At 53.1% G+C, this 27,039-nt stretch overlaps 1 protein-coding gene across 1 annotated transcript; it reads right to left on the bottom strand.

Annotated features, from left to right (window-relative positions):
* Positions 1-44: 44 nt before the first annotated feature.
* LOC119100087 (myocilin-like) lies at positions 45-14,191 on the bottom strand. The gene is made up of 6 exons (XM_037223201.1): positions 14,155-14,191; positions 11,706-11,942; positions 1,968-2,406; positions 1,424-1,588; positions 801-906; positions 45-490 (listed from the first exon to the last, which is right to left on the bottom strand). The coding sequence occupies exons 1-6, from the start codon at positions 14,189-14,191 to the stop codon at positions 341-343; spliced, it is 1,134 nt and encodes a 377-aa protein (XP_037079096.1). The 3' UTR covers positions 45-340.
* Positions 14,192-27,039: the final 12,848 nt, after the last annotated feature.

Genomic DNA, 27,039 nt, shown 5'->3' with positions numbered 1-27,039 from the left:
GCGGAGCCGGCCGGCGCCGCCCACACCGGGCCCCTGCTGCCGTCTCAGCAGCTGACTCCGGTCAAGTGACGTCACAGGGACGCCACAGCCGCAGGCGGCGCTCGGCCCGTCGTGGGGCGCGCGGATCAGTGACGTCACCGGGCGTCCACATCGGTGGTGGCGTCAGGGTGTGCGTTATTTACATGTCAGATGCAACTACACCGTGCCGTTCTTCGCCTGAGAAGCTTAGTAGTGAACGGTGTTCATCACATTTCACGACATAGCTGATCATCTGACGTCCAACCCTGCAATGACATCATCACCCCTCGCTCGTCGCGTGTGATCAAGCCCATTGACGTCATCAGACGTTTTCGTCGGACTCTGTGATGACGTAGTCCGGGGCGTTCATCAGCGCCTCTAGGCTTGGCTCATCGGTGGAGGAGCCGTCGTCCAGGGCGTTGTACTTCACCGGATAGGTCAGCTGGTTACCTTTGTCCCACGAGTAGATCTCCTGCGGTCAGGGGTACACGTCAGCGGTGTGTCCATACGGCCACACGCCAGCGGTTTGTCCATACGCCCATGCGCCAACGGTTTTCCACGATCCACGCACCCGTTCGGTGATGCCTCATTCAGCGCATGAAAGCCAAGACGTCTCAACGCGGAGGGCCGACGCCTTCAAACGAGCAGTCTGGCCGTTTGACAGAGGGCCAACTGCCCCTACACAGCAGGTGGGCGCCGCCGCCGCCGCCACGGGGCGCGGACCACCAGGTGGCCCGCGCCCCGTGGACCACGCGTGAACGGGCGCCGTCGTGAGTACTTGCCTTGTGACGCGGGTTGTAGCCGACCATGGTGGTCTGGCGGAACGGGTTGGTGAAGGTCAGGTCGCCGTATGGCAGCGACTGTATGGTGTACAGGTCGAGCGCCAGGCTGCAGAGTTGGCGGTCTGTTAGCGGGGACTGACCCCGGGGCGTCGGTGCGGAACAGGCCAAAAACGGGCAGCGCTAGACCCACTCCTTACAAACTGCTCAGACAGATACCAGCACACACGAATACCAATGACTCATAAGTGTTGGCAATGAAAAAAGTCAGGCTACAAACGGTTCTGTAAGTAATGAGGCGGCCGTTAACATTAAAAGAATGTGAAATGTTTGCAGACCACATCCATTTCGAGCGCGACTTTTTGCTTTGGGTTCCTCGGGGCGTCCGCCGACGAGGTTCCGTCCCGCGGGCATCATGACAAGTTTTCCAGCGCAATTTGCGGGTGTCACGGCCAGGTGCCGGTACATATGACGTCAACAGCACGCGTGCCAGGTTGTGCGCGACCGCCCCTCTCTCCGTTCGGTGGCACGCGCTTCACTGGCGTCCGGCGCGTCCTGCTGGCTACCAGCAGCGTGCTGTGTGCAGAGCGGCGTGCAGCGGCGGACCGGCCGCTCGTGAGGCCCACCTGAACTTGGTGTTACTCTCGGTAAGGCTTTTGATGCCGTACAGAACGCCGCACACCATGATCATGTCGCCGTCCTTGGCGTGACTGTCGCCCTGGAAGGAGATGTTCCAGGTGTGCAGCACGTCCAGGTTGTCCGACTGCAGCTTCACCACTCCCACGTTGTTCCTGGCAGGTGGCGCAGAACGTATTAGTGGAGGACTCGCCAGTCATTAGGATATAGTCAGGGAAGCAGCACGAGATGTCCTAGTCATGACGAGGAAACGCAAAAAAGCTTCCAGATCTGCCGGTACGCTAGCTAGCATAAGCTTTATCCATCCCTGTGAGGTTCCTGATCTGCTGGTACGTTAGCCAGCACCGGCTTTCTTCACCACTGTGAGACCTTATCCCGGGTCATGTCATGGCAGGAGTCTCTTAGGGGGGCTAGGTTAGGACACGCTTATTACAAATACATGCCGCCATTGTCACAAGCTGTAGGGCGTGGGCACTAACGCCCTCTAACGGCACCGGGGGCCGTCTGGTCCTCTGGCCCGGAGTGTCGCCTCACCCGGGCAGCGCGTAGATAACCCAAAGGCCGTTCTCGTCGACGGCGAAGTCGGCGTAGGTGTAGCTGGAGTTGTAGAGGAAGACGCTGCGGTTGGCGGCCAGCAGCGGCAGCTCCAGCCGGTGGGTGATCTGGCCCTGGCGCAGGCTGAACCGCACTATCTCCGGACGGCCGCGCACGTGGTAGTAGAACGAGCCGTTGTACACCACGTGCGAGTTGCCCTGGTGCCGCTCCGGCAGCGTGATGTTGCGCGTGATGATCTTGCGGTCGAACTTGTCCTTGTCGGAGTATTCGAAGAGGAGACGCGGCTGGCGCTCATGCGTGTACCAGTACTTGTCGGCGTCGAGCAGGCTGGGTGGGGAGGCGTCGCGCATCCAGGAGCCGTACCGCTCGCGTGAATCCCGGTTGAAGACGGGCTTGCCGACGGCCGATAGCTCACATGCTGCCGCATAGGGGAGCGTGTCGGTACAGACACGTCGGCCGACACGCGGGTGCCGGTAGTGTAGTGGCGGACGCGTCTGCGTTAACCACTACATAGCTACATAGTGGCATATGGCATCAACTACCGAGGCCATATAGCCTCAGCAGCTGAGAACGCCGTAAAGCCCACTGACGACGACGACGTCGGCCGACGCGGAACGCTTGCCGGTATCGCAGAACTGCAAGATCTGCGGTCAGTCTGGAGATATGGCCTGACCGTCGGACCAGCCGACACCGAGGGTGTCAGTGGTCCTGGTCAGTAGGCAGTGGTCAGTGTCAGTGGTCAGCTGGCCAGTGGGCAGCCACATGGGGAGGGCATCAAAACTGTGGCACCGGCGGCCACATCGGGAGAGCGTAGTAACTGTCTGTCAGGCTATCTGAAACGGCGATCACGGCACAACGAGCGGATCTATTCACGTCGAAGATCTCGGATTGGCAGCCACATGGAACGAGTAAGTCATCAGATCGGCTGACACAGCGAACGAGATGGAGCCACCAGGGTAGATGGCACGAAGAGCGCGCCAGAGCTGTCAAACGACTGACGCGAAGGATGTGTCAGAGCTTTCAGATTGCATGACACGGATGGCATGATAGCCTTAAGTCTCATTAAATACTATGGCACTAGGCCAGGTGAAGTGATTTAATGTTCGAAAAATAGTTCACCCTACTTTCACAAAATCAGGGGCGGATCCAGAGGCGGGCCACGGGGTCATGGACCCCCCCCCCCCCTCGGGCCCCGACGGGGCCCGTTGGCTCCGAGGGTGCCCATAGCCGTCCGAACAGGCGCAGTTTTTTAACACAAAATGCAGCAAAACTGGGCATCTCTGGACTTCCAAACCACCAAGAACAGTTGTCAGCGAAAGTGAAAGACCTATGAGAAGTCCAAAAAAATTGTTCAATGACTGGAAAAGCTGTGAACTGTAATTTTTAAGCCCCATTACACTGCCTAGGAGCCCCATGCTGTTTCCGGGCCACCCATATGCCCACTTGCAGGATCATTTCGATCGTTAAGGAGCATTCCACGTTGCCCTTTATTCCTTTGCATTTGCTTAGGGGGGGGGGGGGGGCTGCGCTGTTGTTGGGCCCTTCCTGTTACCGTGTCGAGACACCATTGTCAATCACGGGCCGTTCCACAGATTCTTTCCATTCGCCAGAAAGGCTTTGTGAGCTATAGCCGGGTCCCATATCTTAACCTGCCGGGATATTCTCGTTTGCACGGGGGCCCTGTAAGTGGGTTTCTGTTAACCTACCGAAACACCAGCGATACGCTTATGGGCCATCTGTATTGGTCTAGGGCGTGTCCAGTTCTCTGTCACTTGCATAGGGGCCTACACTCTTGCCGGGGGCCCATCTGATGGTCTGCTTTGGCGTACGTCGTTCAGGGACTCCCCACACTGGGTCTCGGGTGCTTCTTTTCTGAATGCAGAAAGGGGGCCCTACGCTCTTGTGGGGAGGGGGACTCTGATAGCTTGCTCGGGCTTGTTGGATGGTTCGGGGACTCTCTACATCGGGCTTTGGGCAGTGCTATTTTAATGGGACCCTACACACTTGTCGGGTGTCCCATTTGTTTGCCGCTCCGGTCACACTGGATTGTTCGGGACCCTGTATATATATATATATATATATATATATATATATATATATATATATATATATATATATATAGGGTCTTGGTGTGTGAATTTAGGGCCCTACTCTCCTGTCTGGGCCACCTGATGATCCACTCGGATATACTCCATCTTTCGGGTGCCCTCCACATTGGGTTTTGGGTACTTCTTATTTGAATGGAGGGCCCTACACTCTTGTCGGGCCCCTTCTGATAAGATGCTCGGGCGCATTCCACCATTGTGGCACCATGTACAGAGGGTCTTCGGTGCTTTCCATTCGAATGGAGGACCCTACGCTCTTGTTGGGAGCCCTATTTGTTAACCTGCTCGGGCACACTCGACCATTTGGGGGCGCTCTACATTGGTCTTGTGTACTCCCTATTTGAATGGAGGGCCCTACGCTCTTTTTAGGAGCCTTATCTTTGTTAACCTGCTCGGGCACACTCCATCATTCGGGTCCTCTACATCGGGTCTTGGATATTTGTTTTTTGAATGGAGGACCCTGCGCTGTTGACTGGGCCCTATATGTTACCCTGCTTGCACGGGCGGATCCAGGATTTCGTCAAAGGGGGGAGGCACGCAACATCACAGGGACCCCTGGAGTTCGGGGCCCTCTCAACAAAGAGTTTTTGCACTTCCTACATTACACTCTAAGACAAGCCTCATGTAGCACATATATATATATATATATATACATATTACATATATAATTCAATCTTACTGTGCATGGCCCTATAAAGGCCAGGCGTGCTACGCATGCACACGCATAGAGCTCACTCATTTCCAATAGATCATGTTAAATGCTTTTGAGGGCTAAGCGTTACAGCACAACTTGCAAAACAAACTTAAATTGCCTGTTAACAAACATCAAAGCCAGGAATGGACTTGATTCCTAGCTTATGTATTTACGGCTAGTCGGCTGAGCGATGTAATCAGGTGATGGATGTTGACTAATGTAGAATTGTTCCTTTGTTGTAAAGGAGTGCAACGTATCCTAGCATTCAAAATATGTTTTAAACGTGACACACTAGTCTAATGAGTGTCACACATTTAAGAGCCTATGGAAATGACACATACGACGTCAGCGGTACGTAAAATTACGTTCGGCAATTGCGCTTAAAAATTCATCGGCGCATATTTGACTGCTGCTTTAAGACGAAGGCACCAAGTTCTATAGGGACGGAACCTGAGCGATCATGGGTGCCGCACGAGGCCAACAAAGGGGCTGCCGTTAACAAGTATAGGGTCCTCGGGGCAAGCAAAAGGAACCCAAGACCAACATGATGGGCCCTTAAACGACCGACAGTGCCCCGGCTGGCTGACATAAGGCACCGACCAGAGAACAGGACCCTCCGGGCAGTGGAGAATTATCCAAGACCAAGAATTAATACCCCTGTGCGATCAAGAGGGCACGGTCAGGTTAACAATACGATCCTCGATAGGAGTGAAGAGTCCTCCGCAAATGAGACCAAAGGGAGAGAGCCCTCGATCAAAGTAAAGGGACCCTGGGCAGCGGGTGTTTCCGTGTCTTATCTTTTAGGAGCCCTAGCAACAGCACAAGGCCCTCCAAGCAGGTGTAAAGAACCCGAGACTTATATAAGGGGCCCCTGAGCAACTGAGTGTAACCTGGCATATGGGGACCCCGGGAAAAGCGTACGGAGCCTTTCGGGCGAATGGAAGGAATCCGTGGCGGAAAACCTGATCGATGAACAGTGCTCAGGCATGGAGGCGGACGGCGTCTCAACAGCACATTGTGCCTTACGAGAAAATGCAAAGAGAAGAAGGGAAACGCGGAAAGCCCCGTAGCGATCAGACTGACCCGGCAAGTGGACGTAAAGGGTCAAGCAACCAACGCGTAATGCCTCTAGACAGCGTAATGAGCCCCAAACTTCCCCCAACACTTTTTCAATCAGCAAAGAATGAACTTCGTCTCCTTATGAACTCTTTACTTTTGCTGACACTTGTTCTCGATCATCTGTAGGCCCAAAGGCATCCAATTTCGTTGTGTTTTTGTTGTGAGAAAACTGCGTCCGACCGGCTATGGGCAATATAGTTTCTGCCCCCCCCCCCCTCCCACCCTCCCCTTCTCCCACCCTCTGCGTCCGCCACGGGCCTGAGCAGCTGAATAGATGGGGCCCGCTAAAAACATAGGGCTGTCCACTCAAACAAGAAATTCCCACGACGCAATTCGTGGGCTCTGAACAACCGAGTGCGCCCAGACAGGTTAGCATATAGGGTCCCCGTCAAGAGCGTAGAGCCCTCCATTCAAATAGGAAGCACCCAAAACCCAATGTAGAGGCCCCCGAATGATCGGGTGTACCCGAGCATGTTAACAAACAGGGCTTCCAACAAAAGCATAGGACCCTCCATTCGAATGGGATGCACAGAAGATCCTATGTAAATGGCCCCAGAAGGATGGAATGTGCCCGGGCAGCTTGCCAGAAGGGGCCCGACAAGAACGTAGAGCCCTCAATTCAAACAAGAAGCACCCAAAACTCAGTGCGGAGGACACCCGGCAGATGGAGTATACCTGAGCAGATTATCAGGTGGCCCAGACAAGAATGAACAGCCCTAAATTCAAAAACCAAGACCCAATATATAGGACCCTCGAACAATCCAGTGGGGTCGAAACGGCGAACAGATGGGGTCCGTGACAAGTGCTTAGGGCCCTCCATTCAGATAGGAAGTATCCAAGACACAATGCCCATGGATTTCGAGTGTGCCCGAGCAGGTTAACAGATGGGGACCCAGCAAGAGCGTAGGGTCTTCCGTCCAAATATGAAATACCCACGACACGATGTAGAGACCTCCGAATGATCGAATGCGCCAGTGCTAATTAACATATAGAGCCCCAAATGAGCGGAGGACCCTCCATTCAAAAAGCCAGTGCCCAAAACCAGATGCAGAGGTCCCCATAATCTATTGGGCCCGAGCACTTTATTGGAAGTGGCTCAGACAGGAGCGTAAGGACCTCCATTAAAATAAGATGTACCCAAAACCCGGTGCGGAGGGCCCCCGAAAGATGGAGAGTACCCGACCAGGTTATTAGATGACCCCGATAGGAGCAGAGGGCCACAAATTCGAACACCAAGGCCAATGTGCAGCCCCCCCCCCCGCCCACCCCACCCTGAGCAATCCAGGGTGGCTGAGAAGGCGAACAGAGGAGGCCCGCAAGTGCGTAGAGCCTCATTCAGTTAGCATGTGCCCAAGACCCAATATAGAGGGCCCCCGAACGATCGAATGTGCCCGAGCAGGTTATCAGATAGGTCCCAACCCCCCTAGAAGAGCGTACGGCCCCATTTAGAAAAGAGGTACCCAAGACCCAGTGTGAGGGGTTCCCAAACGACTGAGTGTGCCCACGCAAGCCATCAGATGGATACCCGACAAGAATGTAGGGCCCTCCGAGCAAATTCAAAGAAATAAAGGGCAACGCGGAATGCTCCTTAACGCTCGAAATGATTCTGCAAGTGGGCATACAGGTCCCTCGGAAACAGCATGGGACCCATTTGCAGTGTAATGCGGCATCAAAGTTCTAGTTCGCAACTTTTCTAATCATCGAATATTTTCTTTGACTTCTTATAGGCCCTTCACTTTTGGTTACTTCTGGTCTCGGTCGCCTGGAAGTCCAGAGATATCCAGTTTTGTTGCGTTTTGTGTTAATAAAACTGCACCTGTTCGGCCGGTTATGGGCCCCCTCGGAACCAGTGGGCCCTTTCGGGGCCCAAGGGGGGTCATCGCCCGGTGCCCCCCCCCCCCTCTGGATCCACCCCTGCGTGGCCTCCTCGACGAAATGCTGGGTCCGTCCCTGCACGAAATAACATATTTAAGAGAACACCAGACGTCTGAAAAGCACTGTCGGGATGTGGAGGATAAACAACTGATAGCGAACGTGTTTGACTGACGATGATACAGAAAGACAGCCCACCAACTCAGGGGCAGAACGCTGGCATCAGCTCCTGCCAATCCGGCTAGTGCGGGTGAAGTTCGCTTCTGAGAGCAGCTCTGTTACTAATTTTAAGGCCATAGGCGGATTAAAATAGACATAAACGGATTAGAGAAAACGGGAAATAAAATGGCTTCGAGCTTTACTCGAAACGATATTTCTAGCGGTGTCCCTATTCTCACCCCGCTACTAACCGTTCCTAAGTGAGCCGGGGGTGGGGGTCTTTTCGTCCGCCACTCGGTTGTGTACAATGGCCAGCCCTCGGTCGGGCACGGGTTAGTGCGCCTCATTTCTAGGATAGCCCGGGCCTATTCATTATGGTCGTGTGACAAAAAGTAATAGATTAAAGTTCAAGACAACGAAGCATGCAGCGTAAGTTGCAGGTACAATGCCACATCTTCTTGATTTACTTTATACAAACCTAATTCACTCGATTTACTCGCATACGCTACAGCAGTGTACCTTCGCCTATCAAATTATCATGGAAAATGCTTTTCAAAGTATTGATAAAACCCGTTAGAATCACTAGCAAAGGTGTCTTGCTTACACTCCCTCGGTTTTTGACACCATCAACGTAATGACAGCTGGCAACTCGCACATCTGGTAACGCCTCGCTCTTCTCCGCTGCTCAAGGCGTCGGCGATCTATTTCGATGTAAAGTGTATCGGGAGAAAGCGTCAAAGCGATCTTCTCCGTAAAATCCGTTTCATTTCAGTCTTAAGGTCAAGCGCCACGCCAGCCCATTTTCCATGTCTTCTGTTACGTATAAATCGCCTCAGAGGATCGCTGCGAGCACATTTGCTTTCCCACCAGACAACAGACGCGGTCAGTCTGGTAGCCCCCAGGCCGGCTGGTAAGTGGACGAAAGTCCCTCCGCCGGCGGCGTCGGCGCGGGCCGCTCACGTCTAACGAGCTCCCATGAGCTCCGCAGCGATAACAGAAGTGCGGCATTAGGGCCTAGGTGGGCGGGCTGGACCGGCCGGTAGCCGCGGCCGCCGTCCTCTGCCCTGGCGGGCTGGACCGGCCGGTAGCCGCGGCCGCCGTCCTCCGCCCCGGCTGGCTGGACCGGCCGGTAGCCGCGGCCGCCGTCCTCTGCACAAGCGGGCTGGACCGGCCGGTAGCCGCGGCCTCCGTTCTCTGCCCCGGCTGGCTGGACCGGCCGGTAGCCGCGGCCGCCGTCCTCTGCCCCGGCGGGCTGGACCGGCCGGTAGCCGCGGCCGCCGTCCTCTGCACAAGCGGGCTGGACCGGCCGGTAGCCGCGGCCGCCGTCCTCTGCCCCGGCTGGCTGGACCGGCCGGTAGCCGCGGCCGCCGTCCTCTGCACAAGCGGGCTGGACCGGCCGGTAGCCGCGATCGCCGTCCTCTGCCCCGGCTGGCTGGACCGGCCGGTAGCCGAGACCGCCGTCCTCCGCCCCGACTGGCTGGACCGGCCGGTAGCCGCGGCCGCCGTCCTCTGCACAAGCGGGCTGGACCGGCCGGTAGCCGCGGCCGCCGTCCTCTTGCCCCGGCTGGCTGGACCGGCCGGTAGCCGAGACCCGCCGTCCCTCCGCCCCGGCTGGCTGGACCGGCCGGTAGCCGCGGCCGGCCGTCCTCTGCACAAGCGGGCTGGACCGGCCGGTAGCCGCGGCCGCCGTCCTCTGCCCCGGCCTGGCTGGACCGGCCGGTAGCCGAGACCGCCGTCCTCCGCCCCGGCTGGCTGGACCGGCCGGTAGCCGCGGCCGCCGTCCTCTGCACAAGCGGGCTGGACCGGCCGGTAGCCGCGGCCTCCGTCCTCTGCCCCGCTGGGTGGACCGGCCGGTAGCCGAGACCGCCGTCCTCCGCCCCGGCTGGCTGGACCGGCCGGTAGCCGCGGCCGCCGTCCTCTGCACAAGCGGGCTGGACCGGCCGGTAGCCGCGGCCTCCGTTCTTCTCTGCCCCGGCTGGCTTGGACCGGCCGGTAGCCGCGGGCCGCCGTCCTCTGCCCCCGGCTGGCTGGACCGGCCGGTAGCCGCGGCCTCCGTCCTCTCTGCACAAGCGGGCTGGACCGGCCGGTAGCCGCGGCCTCCGTCCTCTGCCCCGGCTGGCTGGACCGGCCGGTAGCCGCGGGCCGCCGTCCTCTGCACAAGCGGGCTGGACCGGCCGGTAGCCGCGGCCTCCGTCCTCCGCCCCGGCTGGCTGGACCGGCCGGTAGCCGAGACCGCCGTCCTCCGCCCCGACTGGCTGGACCGGCCGGTAGCCGCGGCCGCCGTCCTCTGCACAAGCGGGCTGGACCGGCCGGTAGCCGCGGCCAGCCGTCCTCTGCCCCGGCTGGCTGGACCGGCCGGTAGCCGAGACCGCCGTCCTCCGCCCCGGCTGGCTGGACCGGCCGGTAGCCGCGGCCGCCGTCCTCTGCACAAGCGGGCTGGACCGGCCGGTAGCCGCGGCCGCCGTCCTCTGCCCCGGCTGGCTGGACCGGCCGGTAGCCGAGACCGCGCCGTCCTCCGCCCCGGCTGGCTGGACCGGCCGGTAGCCGCGGGGCCGCCGTCCTCTGCACAAGCGGGCTGGACCGGCCGGTAGCCGCGGCCGCCGTCCTCTGCCCCGGCTGGCTGGACCGGCCGGTAGCCGCGGCCGCCGTCCTCTGCCCCGGCTGGCTGGACCGGCCGGTAGCCGCGGCTGCCGTCCTCTGCCCCGGCTGGCGCCTTTGTGGCCAGATGACGGCCATGACATGGCCGGCCAGCGGAGAGAGGAAGGTGTAGCGCAACACACCTCGCCAGTGGCCAGTGCCCAGCTCCCCGTCTGACAGCTGCCAGACCGCAGGTTCCGTCACCACCAGACGGCGAACGGCTGCTGACAGACCGCAGGCTCCGTTACCACCAGACGCCGGGCGGCTGCTTCATTGGCACGCATGGGCCGTTGAATGGCGGAAAATCCTCCAAACGACGCCACATTGCTGCGCCATTCATGCTGTGTTGCAGCGATACAACTGTCAATAGCTGGAAGACAAGCGTGTACATGCTTAACAGCAAATATACTTTGGACAATCACATGCCACAAATGTATATATTCATGTGATCGCGTATATTATTGTGTATGGTACGATTAAATGCGTTTGTGTGTCGAAAGCATTCTGTAGAAGGTAAACTGTGGCAAAATTTCAACGAAATAACCATTTCACACAGGCTGGTAAATTTGGGGAATACAAAGCCCCGTACGCATGTCATTACCTAACAGGCATCAACGTCAGTTACATTAAAATGCCTTTAGCAGCACCAAAACACACTGTGGCGCTCGACCACCGTCACGTTTCGAGGCCAGGTTAGCCTGGTGTCAGCTCTGTCACCTTCGCAGCGCATTCAGTGGCTGAAATCAAGCCGGGAACTACATAGCCAGAACCGCCGTGATCAGGGCGGCAGCGGTGACTTTACATGCACCGATGGCTGGCTGTGCAGCACAGGATTATCTTATGAGCTCCGGCATATTTTATTGGATTAGCCACGTTTTTTTTTTGGAAGGAAGCTGCCACGGTTGCACTGAGTTGTACGCTCCTTAGCTGGCACGCGTTAGGGGTTTCGGTCCTTTGATGAAGCGGTGGATTGGTAGATACGTGATAGCTGCAGCATAATTAGCGAACATCATGCGATGGGTCCGATCGATATAACGGTAGATCATCACCTCGGTTAGCTGCTCACCAGCAGAACTTTCCACCACGGTCATGCCTCACCGCCCGTCAGTGCCTACAGCACCATCCACTCACCCATGGTCCTGTTGCCGAGCCCCTTGGCCTTGAGTCCCTCGATCCTGGTCACGTTGCGCACCTGGCTGCCGTAGGCGACGGGGAAGCCGCGGCCGCCCGGGTAGACCAGCGTCGGACACTCGCGGCACGGCGCCGCCTCCTGCATCGGACACAGGTTGTCCTGGTCGGTGATGTTGGGGGGCAGCCGGCCGTAGTACACGTCGTTCTGCGCGCCCTCGTTCAGGCCGGCGCCCGGAGCTGCAACATGGCGCCCGTGAAGGGTCATATCACGTACCAGGGGTTGCAGAAACAAGGAACGAGCACCACCTGGCCCCACTCTGTGGGTGGGGCTGGCGACAGGGTACCAAGTCCGGTCACGATGCTCGCAGCAGTGGTCAGATTAGCCTAAACGAGGTCCACAGCAGGGAACAAGGGGAGAAAGCCAGGATCCGGAGCTGGAGACAGCAGCCTCTCTAACTGCCGCTACCGATCACACATTAAGGCACCAATTACATTCGCATAATCGGCCATGATAAGCCCTGCACGCTTAGGCCTGATTGTGGGCTTCTTATAAGAACGGATTTGCCTTATTTCATGCCTGGATGTGCCTGTGCTCTGTATATCACTTCGAGCTGCAGCAAGGTTGTACAGTCCGAACACCCGTATGGAGCCTGCACCTCCTATACCCATTTTTGAAGTCAAAGTTACGTTCAGAGCACAGGACCACACTGACTGGAAAATAAACGAAACCATTTAATTCGATGACCGCGGTCAGACCTGAACGTGCAGGGCTTATTATGGCCGATTATGCGGACGTGATTAGTGCCTTAATGCGTTATGCGTGCTAAATCCGAACAGCTTACATGTATGAGTAATGCCTGATGCGTCATGCGTGATGGTCGTTTACTTGAAGTCGTTTGCATGTTTGAGTGATGTGTGATGCGTGATCCCCTGTGTACGTTAGATCGCTTGTTTACCTGAATTCGTTCGCATGTACGCGTTTTCAGGCATCGCTATCCATTATATATACACTGTATCGTGATAATGACTGGCAAGTGCTCCTTGTTCAATCTCATAAATGCTTGTGACCTGTAAAAGCTGCGGCATGCTGTTTTAAAGAAGTCGAGTGAAATCGATAGGCAACTTCAAATTTACTGCCGATGGTCGTTGAAATCGTCTTGACAACGGCATGGAGCCGAAACATCAATGCATCTGTCTCTTTCTTCCTCCCTTTTTCCTGGTTATTGGACGAGGAATTAGGCTAACACTACTGTCTTTTAGTCTTCTTGTGCAGCCTGTTTGTCCATTGAACGTGGGTTACTTTCGGAACGAGAGCTGACAATTCACGGTGTTTTCTGGGCTCTTGCTGGTCAGAAACCCGAGTAAGAAGTGATGTTCCTTGACAACTGCCCGGACGCTGCAGGAGTGCCGCCCGCTTCTTTCCCCGCCCGCATTGATGCCCGTGATTGTTTTGAATTCCCCCTCCCCAGGCCATTCCCAGCGCCACTTATTGTTTCCGGTTCCAGGTGTTCCATTGCTCCAGGTGGATTTATCTCCCAGTCGAATGCGTGTTTAGTTCGTTCGGGCGTGCCCTGAACGTTGTAGTGCCCGTCGATTGTAGGTTTTGTTCCGCCTTTCCCCTGCCAGTTGATGCAAGCACCAATTAGAATCAGTGGCATCTGCGTGCCTAAGGCCTGGATGCTTACGAAACGTCGTGTTTTTATTCCATTTAGGAAATATCGCCCTCTGTGCACTCTATGACAATTTGATTCGGGTTTCTCAAGTATTGCAAGCAAACGTCTTGCGTCCCTTATACCACCGCGGGCAGGTTCTATCTTAATTGTCTGCGTAATCCGGAATATTAATCCAGTTATCCGCCTCGGGGTCATTTACCGCTTAGCAGCTTGCAGGCTGCTTGGAATTAAAGGAGCTGCAGCTAACGCAGAGGCGCGGCATGAGTGGGGAGGGGGGGAGGGGGAGCCTCCTTAGGTCCGTTTTATGGTGCTCCTTAGGAGCACTACATTCGACTCCTCCGAGTCTTTAATGGAGTATTGCATTGACTGGGTTCCCCCCATTCTTCTCCCCCTTGAGAAAATCCTGGTTGCGGCCTTTAAACAGCACGTACGCGTTGCCTAGAACACAAATAAATGCTTGCTGCAGTCAAGCTGTGAGAAATTCAACAAAGTTGATTTTTGCAAGTATTTTTGCAAACATTTCTTTTCCATCGATGGAACTTTGCATGCAACTAGCCGTGAATATTTCAACCCCATCTCACCTAGCAGCATTGCGCAATTAAAAAGCAGGCCACCCTGCAAATTTTTATACGCGGCGGAACGTCGTAGGGCGGTGGGGCTAAAAGCATTCACCAAACATTAGCATCAGTGAAATGGCAAACGATCACTGAACAATGCGCATAGATGCACCATTAAATGTGCAGCATTCCACATCGCATGGGTGCACATCTGCCCACATCCGCCGAAGAGGTCGTGGTCTCGCGACGTGGTCATCCGCACGATCTCCAGCTGGCTTGTGAGTCACCCGCTGGCTCAGCATCCAGTAAGTCAAAGTCGCAAATTCTCACCTCAGAGACCTAAGATATGACCGCGTTGTTCACGCTTAAATTCGGCAGTGTGCAAGCTCCCACGGAGAATTGCGTTATATATATAGTAGTAGAACGCCTATAAATAGGCGTTCGGCAGGTGGTGCAAAGGACCAAGGACAAGCATATCAAGCAGCAGATGTCGTTAGACAACTTGGCCGGTAGGAGTCGGTCTGGAGTGTTAAGCTATTGAAAAATGTATGCCCAATTCACCTAACGCATTAAAAAAACACGCGCACACATATTTCGAGTCCAAACACAGATTGGGCCGTGAGCATTGGTAGCCTATCTTCATATAGCCAGCTCATTGCGTTTTCATACGTCATTCATGAGCTATCTTTAAAACGCCTGAGACCGTCGCGACGATAGCTCAGTTGGGAAGGCGCCAGAGTCGTTAGTCCGCTGTGTAGCAAACATGTGGGATCGCGCCTCAAGTGCCGCGCCTACGCCGCCTGTCTATGGCAGCCAACTGGCAGCCGGCCGTGAGGGATAGGCCAGGCCGGCCCCGGCCGACCACGCACAGCGAAACGTGCGACGTCAACTCATCGGCTAGAACTGCCCGCGAAAACCATGGATCTGCCCTGCTAGGGCGGCGCAGCTCTGGTCTTTGCAACAGACTCAGCTTGGTAAAGTCCCTGATCTCGAAACGCATTTGCAAGGGGTGTTGTCAAAACTGAAATAACTTATTCAGCTATGTATGCGCATTGCATTGCCGCATTGAAGCGGCAATGCATTGCAAGGAAGCCGCATTGACAGGAATCACCGGGTCACTCCTGACTCAGCTCTTCAGAAACAACACGGAATCAAGCGTCATTATGGGACGAAGGCACACCAATATTTTGCAATCTACGAGCAAAAATACCGTGCTACCATTAGGTACAGCAACTGTGGTACTCCCAACACATTTGTCTGTGCCGTGGTCTGGAGATGCTCGATGGCTCCTGTGCCGTGGTCTGGAGATGCTCGATGGCCCCTGTCTCTTTACTGTAAAACTGCTCTGTCTGGAGGGTGTCTTTGGTATTCCCAATACATTTGTCTGTGCCGTGGTCCGGAGATGCTCGATGGCCCACAACAACTGCTCTGTCTCGAGGGTGTCTTTCGTGCAAATGTATAGATATCTACAGGTTACGTATACATAAGTACCTTATTAACTTCTGTCTATTCGTTTCGATTGCAGTTTTTTGTCTGCACTGTTCGTTGCTAGCACCTAATGCCTTTTCATGCTAGCACCTAATGCCTTTTCATGCTAGCACCTAATGCCTTTTTGAAATATATCCACAATGTTCTTGTTCAGGTGCGGTTTTTAGCAGACGGCTGCGATGTTTTTATTTTTATTTTCTGTCGAATTCGCCAGTTTCCCTTGCCATTTTGCATGGAAAATGTCAAGGGAAGCTGGCAACACAGCTGGTTCACAATGAGATGTCGAAAATCTCATTGGGGAGGAGGCAAGAGGAACATAAGGGAGGGGGTCCCCCAGAGAGATGCAAAGCCTTAACCCACGGACAAGGGATTTAGGGCAGTGCGCTTGCTTAGCTATCAATGGCTGACTTGCGCCTGTCACCATGGCGGCTTGCGCAACCAACTTGTAATGAAGAGCACCATAAAAAGCAAAAAGCTTTGACCGCATTAGAACAATGCCCGTTGTCCAATGTCGCTCGGACGTGGTGTGCTCGTCATGCCCTCCGACTCCTTTCCCATGCCGGGTGAGGCGAGGCGAGGCATGCCCGCCGCTGAGTCAGCAGGGTGGCGAGCTGGGTCCCGCTGCCGAGCCTCGGGCCCGCTGGGCCACTGACCGGACACGTCAGCTCACTTTCCTCGGGTGACGGCAGCGCGCGCCGCCGATCCCCGGCCGTCGTCAGCCGGGGCAAGACCGTGACGGCGACGGTTTCCCTTTTGTTTACGCCTCCCAACGCGACCGGCAACAAAAAAACGCCTGATCGCACCTCTTACTTTCGCGGCGGGCGGCGCGCGGCGGGCGGCGGCGCGGGCGGCCAGTTCGTCCCCGACTGTCACCATGGTCTCCGCGCGTCCTGCGCTGCTCGCGCTTTGCTGCCTGCTGCCGCTGGCCGGCGGTCTCTCGTTCAGAGACCGGCTGGCGGAGAGCGTCAGCAGACTGTGGCGTCCGCGACCGCGCCAGGACCCGAGCCGCGGCCCCGACCGGGACGCCACGCTACGCTCAGTCAGCACGGAACCGCGCCGGCTGGACGGCGGCCTCGAGTTCACGCAGCGGCGTCGCTTCCTGCAGCCGCAGCAACATTTCTCGGTGTACAACCGGGCCGGCAGTGTCGAGCGGGCTGCGCTCGACTGGAGGCGGGCGGCCCAGAGGCGCGAGGACGGTCGCGAGGAGCGCCTCTGGGAGCGCCGCTGGGAGGACCGCCACGAGCAGCAGCATCAGGACGTACGCACCTCATCAGCAGAGAACAGCGACAGGAACGCGCGATGTGAGTGACCGAGACAGGCATGCCTGCGCCCTGGACAACGCCCTGCGAGCATCCAAGGGTTCTGACAGCACGGGAGTACACGTGTGGAGCGCCACATATGCCTGGGGTCAAAATGCCGTGCGGCGGTGGGTACGCAGGCGGGAAGCTGGCGGTGGCTTTTAATACGCTCCTATTTCAGGTCGCAGAGACACCCGCTAGTGATCCCCGCCAGTGATCTCCGAACCTCTCACGTATGTGAAAAGGAGTCACGAAGTTATCGACCTATTACGATAATCTTAATTTCACCTATTCCGAAAGCTTTAAAACCTTTATGCAGTGAGCGATTTCATAATTACAATGATATTGAGCAATGCAAGATCCGGTGATGACATCGAGCTATGCCGGATCCGATAAGATTAGCTCATCTCATTCGGATGCGTGGAGACATCGCGTAGGTGCGGCATGTCGCAAGCGTATTGCTTTGTATAATTTCAAGTTGTTCTATGTTATCTTTTCATTATAATGATATGAAACAAAATCGATAATTATCCGTCTAACCTGCACCTATTGTCCTCCATCTAACTTCCCATGTCCTTTAATTTAAGCTTTATCCCTCTCCAATCGGTTGACCGTCATTTCTAGATTTATGCCGGGGGGGGGGGGGGGGGGGGTTGCCTTGATGTCTACACACCACGGCGATGTCCTGCTCACTGGAATTAACCAACACCAACGCCCCTGAATCTGTGTTGCGCGACTTAAAAAGTCAAGTGAACTGAGGGGTGTTCCTAGCGCGCCGCGGTGCTCCATTCGACCAGCCGATCCTCTCATCGGGTCACCTCAACTGCGCATCGTGTTGTCAGCATGTGTTTTGCGTAAGGTGCGAACGTTGCATGCCTTGCGGGCGGTGCGCCCAGACCTGCATGTCGCAGCAGACGCCATTACGACGTGCTAATCGATGTTTGACTCGGTTCCCGACCTTCGAGAGCTTATCCCTGACCCCATGCGTGACCTCTGACATGACCCGACCTCACGCGTGAATCGTGACGTCACGCCTGCCCGGTCACCGCCAGTCCTGTCGCTGCTGACTCTGGTGAGATTCGACCACTTCACCTGCAACGCCTCCACCGGCGAGAACGGCACCTGCTACACCGAGCGCGAGTGCAGCGGCATGGGCGGCGTGGCCAGCGGCGCCTGTGCCGACGACTACGGCGTCTGCTGCGTCTGTGAGTTCTCTTTACCCCGGGGCCCGTTCAGCAGCAGGAAACAGCCGATCATGCATATTTCATGAGCCGAACGGTCGGATGAGCTGGATTTTCACATACATAAGCGCAGTACAAACGACGCACTTGCCTTAGATATGACTCAGAAGCCCTCAAACCAAGCTCATGTAGTGCCACCGAGTCAAAGTCTGAGGGAATTGCCACAGCACTGAAGGAATGGACATGGGTTGGGGACTAAGCCCAGGAAGCGCGAATCTTTATCCCGCAGAAAGTCGGTCGTAGCTGAAAGTGGGAAAACAGACTCTATCTACGCTACACTGAATAGCTTTATTGTCAGAAACCACCAACTCAGCTTCGGCACACTTTAAGACACAAACACGATGAAATGTAAAAGCAATTTTGGTGGGCTGCAGCTTGTTACCGCTCTGAGCATGAGTGATTGGACTAAAAGGCCAGCTTTCTTGGCGAGGTTTCATTTCCGGGGAAAAATTAGGTCTTGACTTAGCTTGTGCCGGCTGACGCTGATGGATTAATTGAGATGTAGCCTCAAGTGTAATTCCGATAGCCTGGGAGGTTTCGGCTGAAGTGGACTTCAGCTAGTTGCCTGACGCCAGCTATGTGGGAGGGACTTGGGCTACATTGCTTTTTATTAATAATGCAGTGAACTGAACTGAATACTGAACGACACTGAATACTGAATACCGGTACCTTCGAGATATGGCAGCATTGTGACATTCAGGTTCGTCATGAGTGGCCTGAACAATAGCCAATACATCTTGTGTTGCCTGCCAAGTTAAGCATGTACTCCGAAAGTTATGCACGCTCTTGCGGGCTACTTTGACCATTGGCAAATTCGTGACTATCCAACTACAGCCTCCTACCCCGGCGAAATTGTAACCTGAGCTTTTCCTCCTCAGTCACGAAGAGTTGCGGAGACCGCATCAGCATCAACAACACATATTTCGTCAACGAGGGCTACCCGGGGTCGTACGACGCCACCGGCTCCTGTCAGGTCACCATCGACAAGGTGCACGACAACATCTGCCAGTTCAGGTGTGTGATGACCGTGTCCCTCGCTGCGTCACGCTCGCCGCGTCACGTTCTACGGTGAGGAGGGCGGGGATCAGAAATAACTGACTCCTACGCTACTTCCAATATAGTGTCGTGACACCCGTCACATGATCACGTAGGGAGCCCGAGGCTAGCTACCATGGTAGAGCAGTCCGTTCCCGAAATGGAGTCCAGTGGACGCGTGTTTGGAATCTCGGATATTTAGCGCCGCCGTTTCTCGCCACGATCGCTGTCGAGGTCACCGCAACCCAGCTCGTAACGAGTCTCGAACCCACACTCTGGCGACTGGGAGCTTAGCGTCCCACACTCTGGCGACTGGGAGCTTAACATCCCACACTCTGGCGACTGGGAGCTTAACATCCCACACTCTGGCGACTGGGAGCTTAACATCCCACACTCTGGCGACTGGGAGCTTAACATCCCACACTCTGGCGACTGGGAGCTTAACATCCCACACTCTGGCGACTGGGAGCTTGAACATCCCACACTCTGGCGACTGGGAGCTTAACATCAGCCCACACTCTGGCGACTGGGAGCTGACATCCACACTCTGGCGACTGGGAGCTGAACATCCCATCACTCTGGCGACTGGGAGCTTAACATCCCACACTCTGGCGACTGGGAGCCTTAACATCCCACACTCTGGCGACTGGGAGCTTAACATCCCACACGCTGGCGACTGGGAGCTTAACATCCCACACTCCTGGCGACTGGGAGCTTAACATCCCACACTCTGGCGACTGGAAGCTTAACATCCCACACTCTGGCGGACTGGGAGCTTGACATCCCACACTCTGGCGACTGGGAGCTTAACATCCACACACTCGGCGACTGGGAGCTTGACATCCCACACTCTGGCGACTGGGAGCTTGACATCCCACACTCTGGCGACTGGGAGCTTAACATCCCACACTCTGGCGACTGGGAGCTTAACATCCCACACTCTGGTGGCTGGGAAGCTTAACATTAACATCCACAACTCGGCGACTGGGAGCTTAACATCCCACAGCTGGCGACTGGGAGCTTAACATTCCACACCCTGGCGACTGGGAGCTAAACATCCCACCTTCTGGCGTACTGGAAGCTAACATCCCACCAACGCCTCACAGGACATAATTCTGACCGAGCAACATAAACCAATCCCTTTTGGGCAAAGCGACTTCATGTAGCTGTCAAGCCACGAATGCACCAAAAAAGCAGGTATCAGTCATCCCCCAGCCTCCTGACAAGGAGCGTTTCAGTGTCTGCCCGGCTCTATTCACATATCTGCTGCCTGGCCATCAGACCGCAGTGACTACAGTGTCCAGGTTCTCACTGCACAGTGATAAAACGCCGGAGCAAACCTCCTCCTATTATCTAATTCAATGCGCATTTGACTTTTGGTGGGTATGATGACGCTAATTAATACATTCTTCCTCTGGGCGCTTAACAACTCCTATAAACGCGCCGTAGGCGCTATGTATTTGTCTAAGCCAACAAGTCCCTCCCCGCCGCGAATCAGCTGCAATACCGCGCGAGCGCACTAAACCACCGTCATGGCGTGAACAACTTCGGCCCGGTCTTCTCATCCGCCATCCCCACAGGGGGAGGGGGGGGGGGGTACAGTTTACAGCTCAGCGCTCTGCGCCGGTCCTGGCTCATCACTCCAGCTGTCGTGCAGTCTTGGCTGCGGCTCGGCTAGAACGGTTTCGAGCATCCGGACACGAGTGGGCGCTCGCTCCGGCAGCGACCCGAGCGCTGGGTTGCGTTCGCCGCGTCATTAGCTGTCATTTGGTCAGCCATGTGTCGGAACGCGCTTGTGTGCTGCGCGAGGCGAGCACGAAACTGAGCGGCTGAGGGGTATCTTTCTTTTGGTGCCTTTCTTTTCATCCCTTCTCTTCTCGTCAGCTGCATGGCTCGGCTGAACAATAAGAACTGCTATGATGGGATCAAGTCAGCATATGTATCAGGTCAGTGGCGTTATCTGACCTTAAGAATTCGAAGCTGACCAAAAACCTTTGATGTTACTTTGACATTTGAAATAAATTCAACATCTGCTATGATGGGATCAAGTCAGCATATGTATCAGGTCAGTGGCGTTATCTGACCTTAAGAATTCGAAGCTGACCAAAAACCTTTGATGTTATTTTGACATTTGAAATAAATTCAGCATCGAGAACGGCCATAGGGACATGAGCTTGAAAGTAAGGGTTCACCGGGGTCATTTTAGGTAATGACCTTTCCTGACGTTCATGAAGCCAGCATAAGAAGACTGGTGACGTCCTCAAGATCAATTATTCTAAATGACCGTCGAAAATATCACTTCAAGCAAGTTTTTTTCAGGAAAAAATCATTGGCTTTGGCCTTGATCTTACATTTATACCTGGCCAAAGGCCAAAAGAACTTAATGATCATCATGATTTCAATTGTATTATTGACTAAAAAACATCACAATGTTGCATGACTTCGTCTAACACCGTTGTCACATAAGCTTGCAAGATTTCCAAACAATTGCCTTCGCTGACAACCGTGGCCTGACTTTGACCTGCCAACGGCTGGCAACCTTTAGAGGCATATGTGATAGTGTTAAACCAAATAATTGGCATTTCATTGTCTACAACCATACAAAGTATGGCCTAGCTGCGCCGCACCGTTCGGAAGTTCTTGTGGAAAAACCCTACGGGACTAATTGAACCTCCCCCATCCGACCGCGTGATACGGTAGAATGACTTCCACTCGCTTATCAAGAGCAATGGCAATGGAATAATTCTTCTACAGAAGTGGCGGAATACCGCTGCCGTCAGCCGCAGTTTCTACCACTTGCTTCTGGCTTTTGATTCCCGGCCTCATGTTGATGACTTCTAATGACGTCGTACATAAAAAGTCGGCACTCGAGTTTTCCTTTGATCGTAACTTGCCTGACACAAGCAATTTTCTCCATTTTCTCCCAAAATACGTTGGAGGAAAAGCCAAACATTACATAAGTTCCCTTTTTAGATGCTCTTCCGTTGTCTAGTGAGCTAATCTTAAAGTTGCACATGGATGAGCTCACAGAAATTATAAATTGGTCCAATACACCCACATCTGCAACCGTCATCGGCACCAAGGAATCGATCGTCAACACTCTTGATGTGAATGTAAAATATATCTGGCGTGGTCGAAAGATACTTTAATATTTAAGTAAAATTTTAAAGGTAAAATTTTAAGCTGACTGCGTGTGACGTCTGTCCGCAATGACTACGCACAGATTTATCATCAGCCGTCTTGAAGTGATTAATTTAATACGCCTGAAATACGCATGGAATCCATTAATGCCGACTTTGAAAGCAAGCAGCTGGACGGTTTTACTCTCCCGCTCACGTGACTCACTGAGATTTTGCACATATTTCTGTTGCCTCAATTCAGTACATTATGTTAAATTGATAGTGTAGAATGAATTGCAATGTCCGTTATTTGCCCCAATATTGCATTAACAACTATGCTCGTCGTAAACGAACAGCTCCGTGTCGAATCACAAAGCGCATCATTTCGGCTTCAATTTTTCGCAAAGGGTCGTGCCAGCTTTGAAATTGACTGACGAGTGATATAAAACTAAGATGCGATGTGCGTTAATTTGTCAAGCAGCTTACATCAAGAACTGTGCGCATCGCAAGTAAACAGCTACGTGTCAAAATCAAAATGTCCGTCATTTCTGGTCCTAATTTTCTGCAAAAACTTGTGCGAGTCACCCAATAGTTTATGAACCAAAATGTATTATCAAGAGCTGAGCCTGTCGTAAATAAACCTGTGAAGTTTCCAGCTCACAAGGTCCGCCTTTTCGACCCTTGTCCGCTTCCTCCGTAGCACGCGACGTGTGTTGCAAAACGAAGTCGTTCCTAACGCCGTTATGCACTAAAGCTCTTAATGCCGTCAGAATGCGACCAGCTCAAGAGAATGCAAGCTGCAAGCCAAAGGCACGTTTCCTCCTAATTTTAGCCGAATCGTCACTGGTCTATGCCGCGAAGTAATTGGCTCAATGCGATTTTAACGCCCTCAAAGATCAGCTGTGCACGCAATAAGGAACATTTTAGTTAACGTGTGGGCCAATTACCGCCCCAGAAGAGCTTGCTAAATGAGATCCGAAAGCCTAGACGATCTCCATGCTTAAGCTATGCTTAAGTTAGATTATTATGTCGTTTCCTTTACCGAAATGTTGGATGGAAACGTTGAAAGGTTTCTGAGAGCCTTACTGTGCTTTAACTGCAACGGATTACCCTCTCGCTCAGAATAAAAGTCTTGTAAAATGCCTGCAACGTCGTCACCAAGAAAATTATCGCAGATATCTATTCGTAACTGTGACACTCTGGTGAGACTACTCAGCGAGCGTGCGTAATATCGTGGTCACACCGTTGCCCGTGAGGAAGAACCTATGCTTATTGATCGGAACGGCACATGCCTTCTAGACACGCTCGTGTACGACGACGTCGTTATTGATGAACACGGAAAAACAGCAATTGGACATTGCACCCTTACCACTCTGCATTCTCAAAACAGCTAGCCTTACCAGAGTTTCCGTCTCCTACTTATTTTTATATCACAACGCAGGCGTCTAGACATCTCGCTCGCTACACCAGTCGCTTGGCGCCAGTTTCATCGCATCATATGCTTATATATTGTTTGTTTTGTTTGTCAAACTGGCGCAACAACCTAGAACATTGACAAGAGATGTGTTCGTAGCGATTAATTTAAGTGATGCAGGAGAGACAATTAACGCAAAATGGCTTTGTCACTGCTTGCGTTTGGATGGATAAGAGGGAACGGCACCTGAGTTTAGATGATGGGTTGGAGATGAGATGGAGATCTTGTAATGCACTTAGCCAGATTGGTGCTGCGCTTTAAAGTGCATATTAAGGAATAAGACGTTTGAAGTTTTCGTATTCATTCTTCTCAAAGCGAGAAACAAAATACTGGTGTAAAAAACAGCTTTCAATCGAAAACAAACGCCTGAAAATTGTACCACGTCCACACTCTGTTTTCGGACGTCTATGGGCTGCAACGCTATCCGCAATAAAAATAACCGCTAGCTAGTATTCGCCTCAAATAGGGTCCGTGTTCAAGCTTATATTCGAAGGTATGTTGTGACGCAAAAGGAAGATTGGAAGAAAGAAAAGCAGTGCATCTGGAAGCGATGCCATATTTTCTGCATGTTTGACAAGGCCTGTTTTTCGCATTGCCCTGTCTCTGGTAAGGATCCAGCAAAAAATGTTAGCGCACACATGAACGCTTTAAACAGGTAAAACATGGTTATACAAATAAACAATCAAAAAGCTGTCGGATAAACTTGTGAGCGCTGTAGTTTTTCGTCAGGGGTGAAAAAAAGTGTCTTTTCTATCACCAACGAAATTTGGAAACCGTCCAAACTACCGCCTGGAGCCAAAGATTTCAGAAACCGTTGCAATGCATCTTTAAATGCGATAAACCATAAAACAGATACAAATTAATTAAATACGGCATAGCCACCAAACGTTTCGTTTCGGGAGTTCTTTGCCCTAAAAGTATCATTTGCCCTAAAGTATCATTTGCTGGCCATCAAATACTGAATGATGGCTGAGACTTAACTAATAAAACCATCAGATAAATTTATGCTTAACATAACCAGCCTAGAGGCGTTTAGTTCCCTTCTCGGTTGAAGCAAGAGAGGCGTTGGGCCTCTTAACCAGGATTGAAGTTTCCTATTTTATCATTATTTTGTATAGTTCTCTCCGTTTACTTTTATCCATTGTTTCCCATAACTCATAGTTTTAGGGATCGGCCTCCCACAAGGTAATTTTGAGAGAGTACATCACTACTATCATCTGTGAAAAGATGGCGGCGCCAAAGCTGGGGGAAAGCTGATTTGAGTGCGTTTCGAAGGCAGACTCATCATTTTTCTGCATCCTCCTACCCCTCTCTCAACCCCCACGTATTTTGAAAATTTATGTCCCTGTAGCCCCGCGTTCATCGATGAAATGGTTCTACAAGGGTTTGGAGACAATACCACTTTTGGTTTTGTGACGCCAGCGTACGATCACATGTAATGGTTATCGATTTCATCATCTTTACCTAGTCGTTACCGGTGCAGAATTCGCCGCTCCCAACATGATCCGAACTATTAGGGCGAAACCCATGCAATATTGGCATCAACAGACGCAAACAACGTTTTTGAACACCTGAGCACCTTTATTTAGCTTATATGTAACATAATGAGAACTAAAAACATTTTATCTCACGCCTGTCCACCGATAGTATGCTCACCTTCGAGGTGCAGCGGGCAATGTGAGACGCTACGACAGCGATGCTCGGCCTCTTACCTCAAAGCCGCTGTCCCCCTCAGCGGCAGGAAGCCCCAGATGAATCCTTCGCATGTGTCGCTCAAACGTCCCTCCATTTATCTCTGCAGCTACAGCTCAGGTATCCACAAACTATAATCCTCCTAGATCAACAGGGATTTTGACGCTATTGCCTCAAAAAGCCGACGAGTAGCTACGCTCTTCTAGCCAGCCAGCTTCTCACATGAACACAACCAACAGCAGCCCACAGTCTTGCACTGAACCCAACCATCACCGCGCGGCGACCATTCGCGCCCATCTGTCTCAAATGACACGACGCTTTAAAACGCTGCGCAGCAAACTGATAACATTCGTCGCGAGGTGCTGCGGCCAGCTGCGGTTCTTACGACTAGTTATAAGCCTAGTTATTTGTGATTGTACACTGTTTAGTATGCAGAGTGAATCTTGAATAAAGAATCTGTGAAAAACACTGACCTGAGGGGAATTGGAAAAAAAAACACTGTGTTACCACTGGTCTGTGACGTACATCCTTTACCTTTTTTCTCTCTGATATAGTATAATTTGTAATGTATTTCTGTCACATGCTGAAAGCTACCCTGATTAAAGCTTCTATGTCTGGCGGCATATCATGGCTCAACTTGTTCATATAGCGAAACGCTGACGTTTCGACATGTGCTCTACACATGTTCACGCTGCAAGCGTTAGCGGGTACAGACCAATACGAAGCTTTGGGTTTCAGTTAGCTGAGATGGCCTGTTGTTATATGCTCTGTTTTGTTGAAATTTGTTTTCAGCTTCAAATTGTGTTAACCAATAAGCATAAACAAATATCAGTTTTTCAACCCACCATATCCGGTAAATCAGAGGCTTCCCCTTCCCTGGTTCTCGTTTTGGCCAGTGCCCGTCGTCGCCTTTTTCCCCAGGTACACTGAAAGCAGCCTCGTGCTTAATTTTTAGCCTACGACTTAACTCTTGCAGATTGACTTGACTACGTGGAAGCGACATGACGACGACGACGTAAGCGTGTCTTGGCCGGTTTCAGATTGGACTTCGATACCTTCTCTATCGCCCAGCCAGAGCCGCTGAACAACATCTGCATGAACGACCAGTTTTCGGTGTCCGGCTCCACATCCATGCCACTGATATGCGGCTTCAGCACCGGCAACCACAGTAAAGGCGGGCCCTGGTGCTGTGGAGCATTGTTAAAAGTAAAAGCATGCATCGATCAGTGACCCTTTAAATAATACCCGCCTGTGATGCCGTCATTAATTCTCTAAAAAACTGGAGTGGTTGCATCATCACAGAAGCATTAACGGAGCGTGGAACATGCGAGGGATTTTAAGGATAGATAATATGTAGATAACACAAGGTAATATTACATAATGTGCAGATAACACAAGGTGCGCAAGGTGTTCAAATCATCCGGCAAGAATTGGTGGGATATTCCAATGACACATCATTTATTCTTCAAAGCAGCCTGTCCCTGCCCGACAAGGTGGCAGAAGTTTTTAAGACATACGATGTGCACGATGCGTAGCTTACTACTGTCCGCCACATTAACCCAAATTCGGGTCGCGTAGAGTGATCACGCCTTAATATGACGGTACCTAGTAGCAGGAGGTGGCCAACAGAGCACGACCGGAACCGAAGGTCAGATTTATAGCATCAGGTCTCGGATGATAGAAGAGAGAGCGAGAGAGAGAGAGAGAGAGAGAGAGAGAGAGAGAGAGAGAGAGAGAGAGAGGAGAGAGGAGAGAGA

The sequence above is a fragment of the Pollicipes pollicipes genome, unplaced genomic scaffold (genome assembly GCF_011947565.3).
Source record: "Pollicipes pollicipes isolate AB1234 unplaced genomic scaffold, Ppol_2.1 Scaffold_4881;HRSCAF=5763_pilon_pilon_pilon, whole genome shotgun sequence".
NCBI classification, from domain to species: domain Eukaryota; kingdom Metazoa; phylum Arthropoda; class Thecostraca; order Pollicipedomorpha; family Pollicipedidae; genus Pollicipes; species Pollicipes pollicipes.
Note: the sequence above shows the minus strand (reverse complement) of the source record. Positions and strands in the feature narration are given on the sequence as shown.

What these genes read in the sequence shown, in the direction of transcription:
- LOC119100087 (XM_037223201.1), bottom strand. Translation starts at nt 14,191, where the DNA reads ATGACCACGTCGCGAGACCACGACCTCTTCGGCGGAT. An exon ending in GCTCGGCAACAGGACCATGG is followed by an intron (nt 2,407 to 11,705) that starts GTGAGTGGATGG and finishes CCTATGCGGCAG; the next exon opens with CATGTGAGCTATCGGCCGTC. An exon ending in GTTATCTACGCGCTGCCCGG is followed by an intron (nt 1,589 to 1,967) that starts GTGAGGCGACAC and finishes GCCACCTGCCAG; the next exon opens with GAACAACGTGGGAGTGGTGA.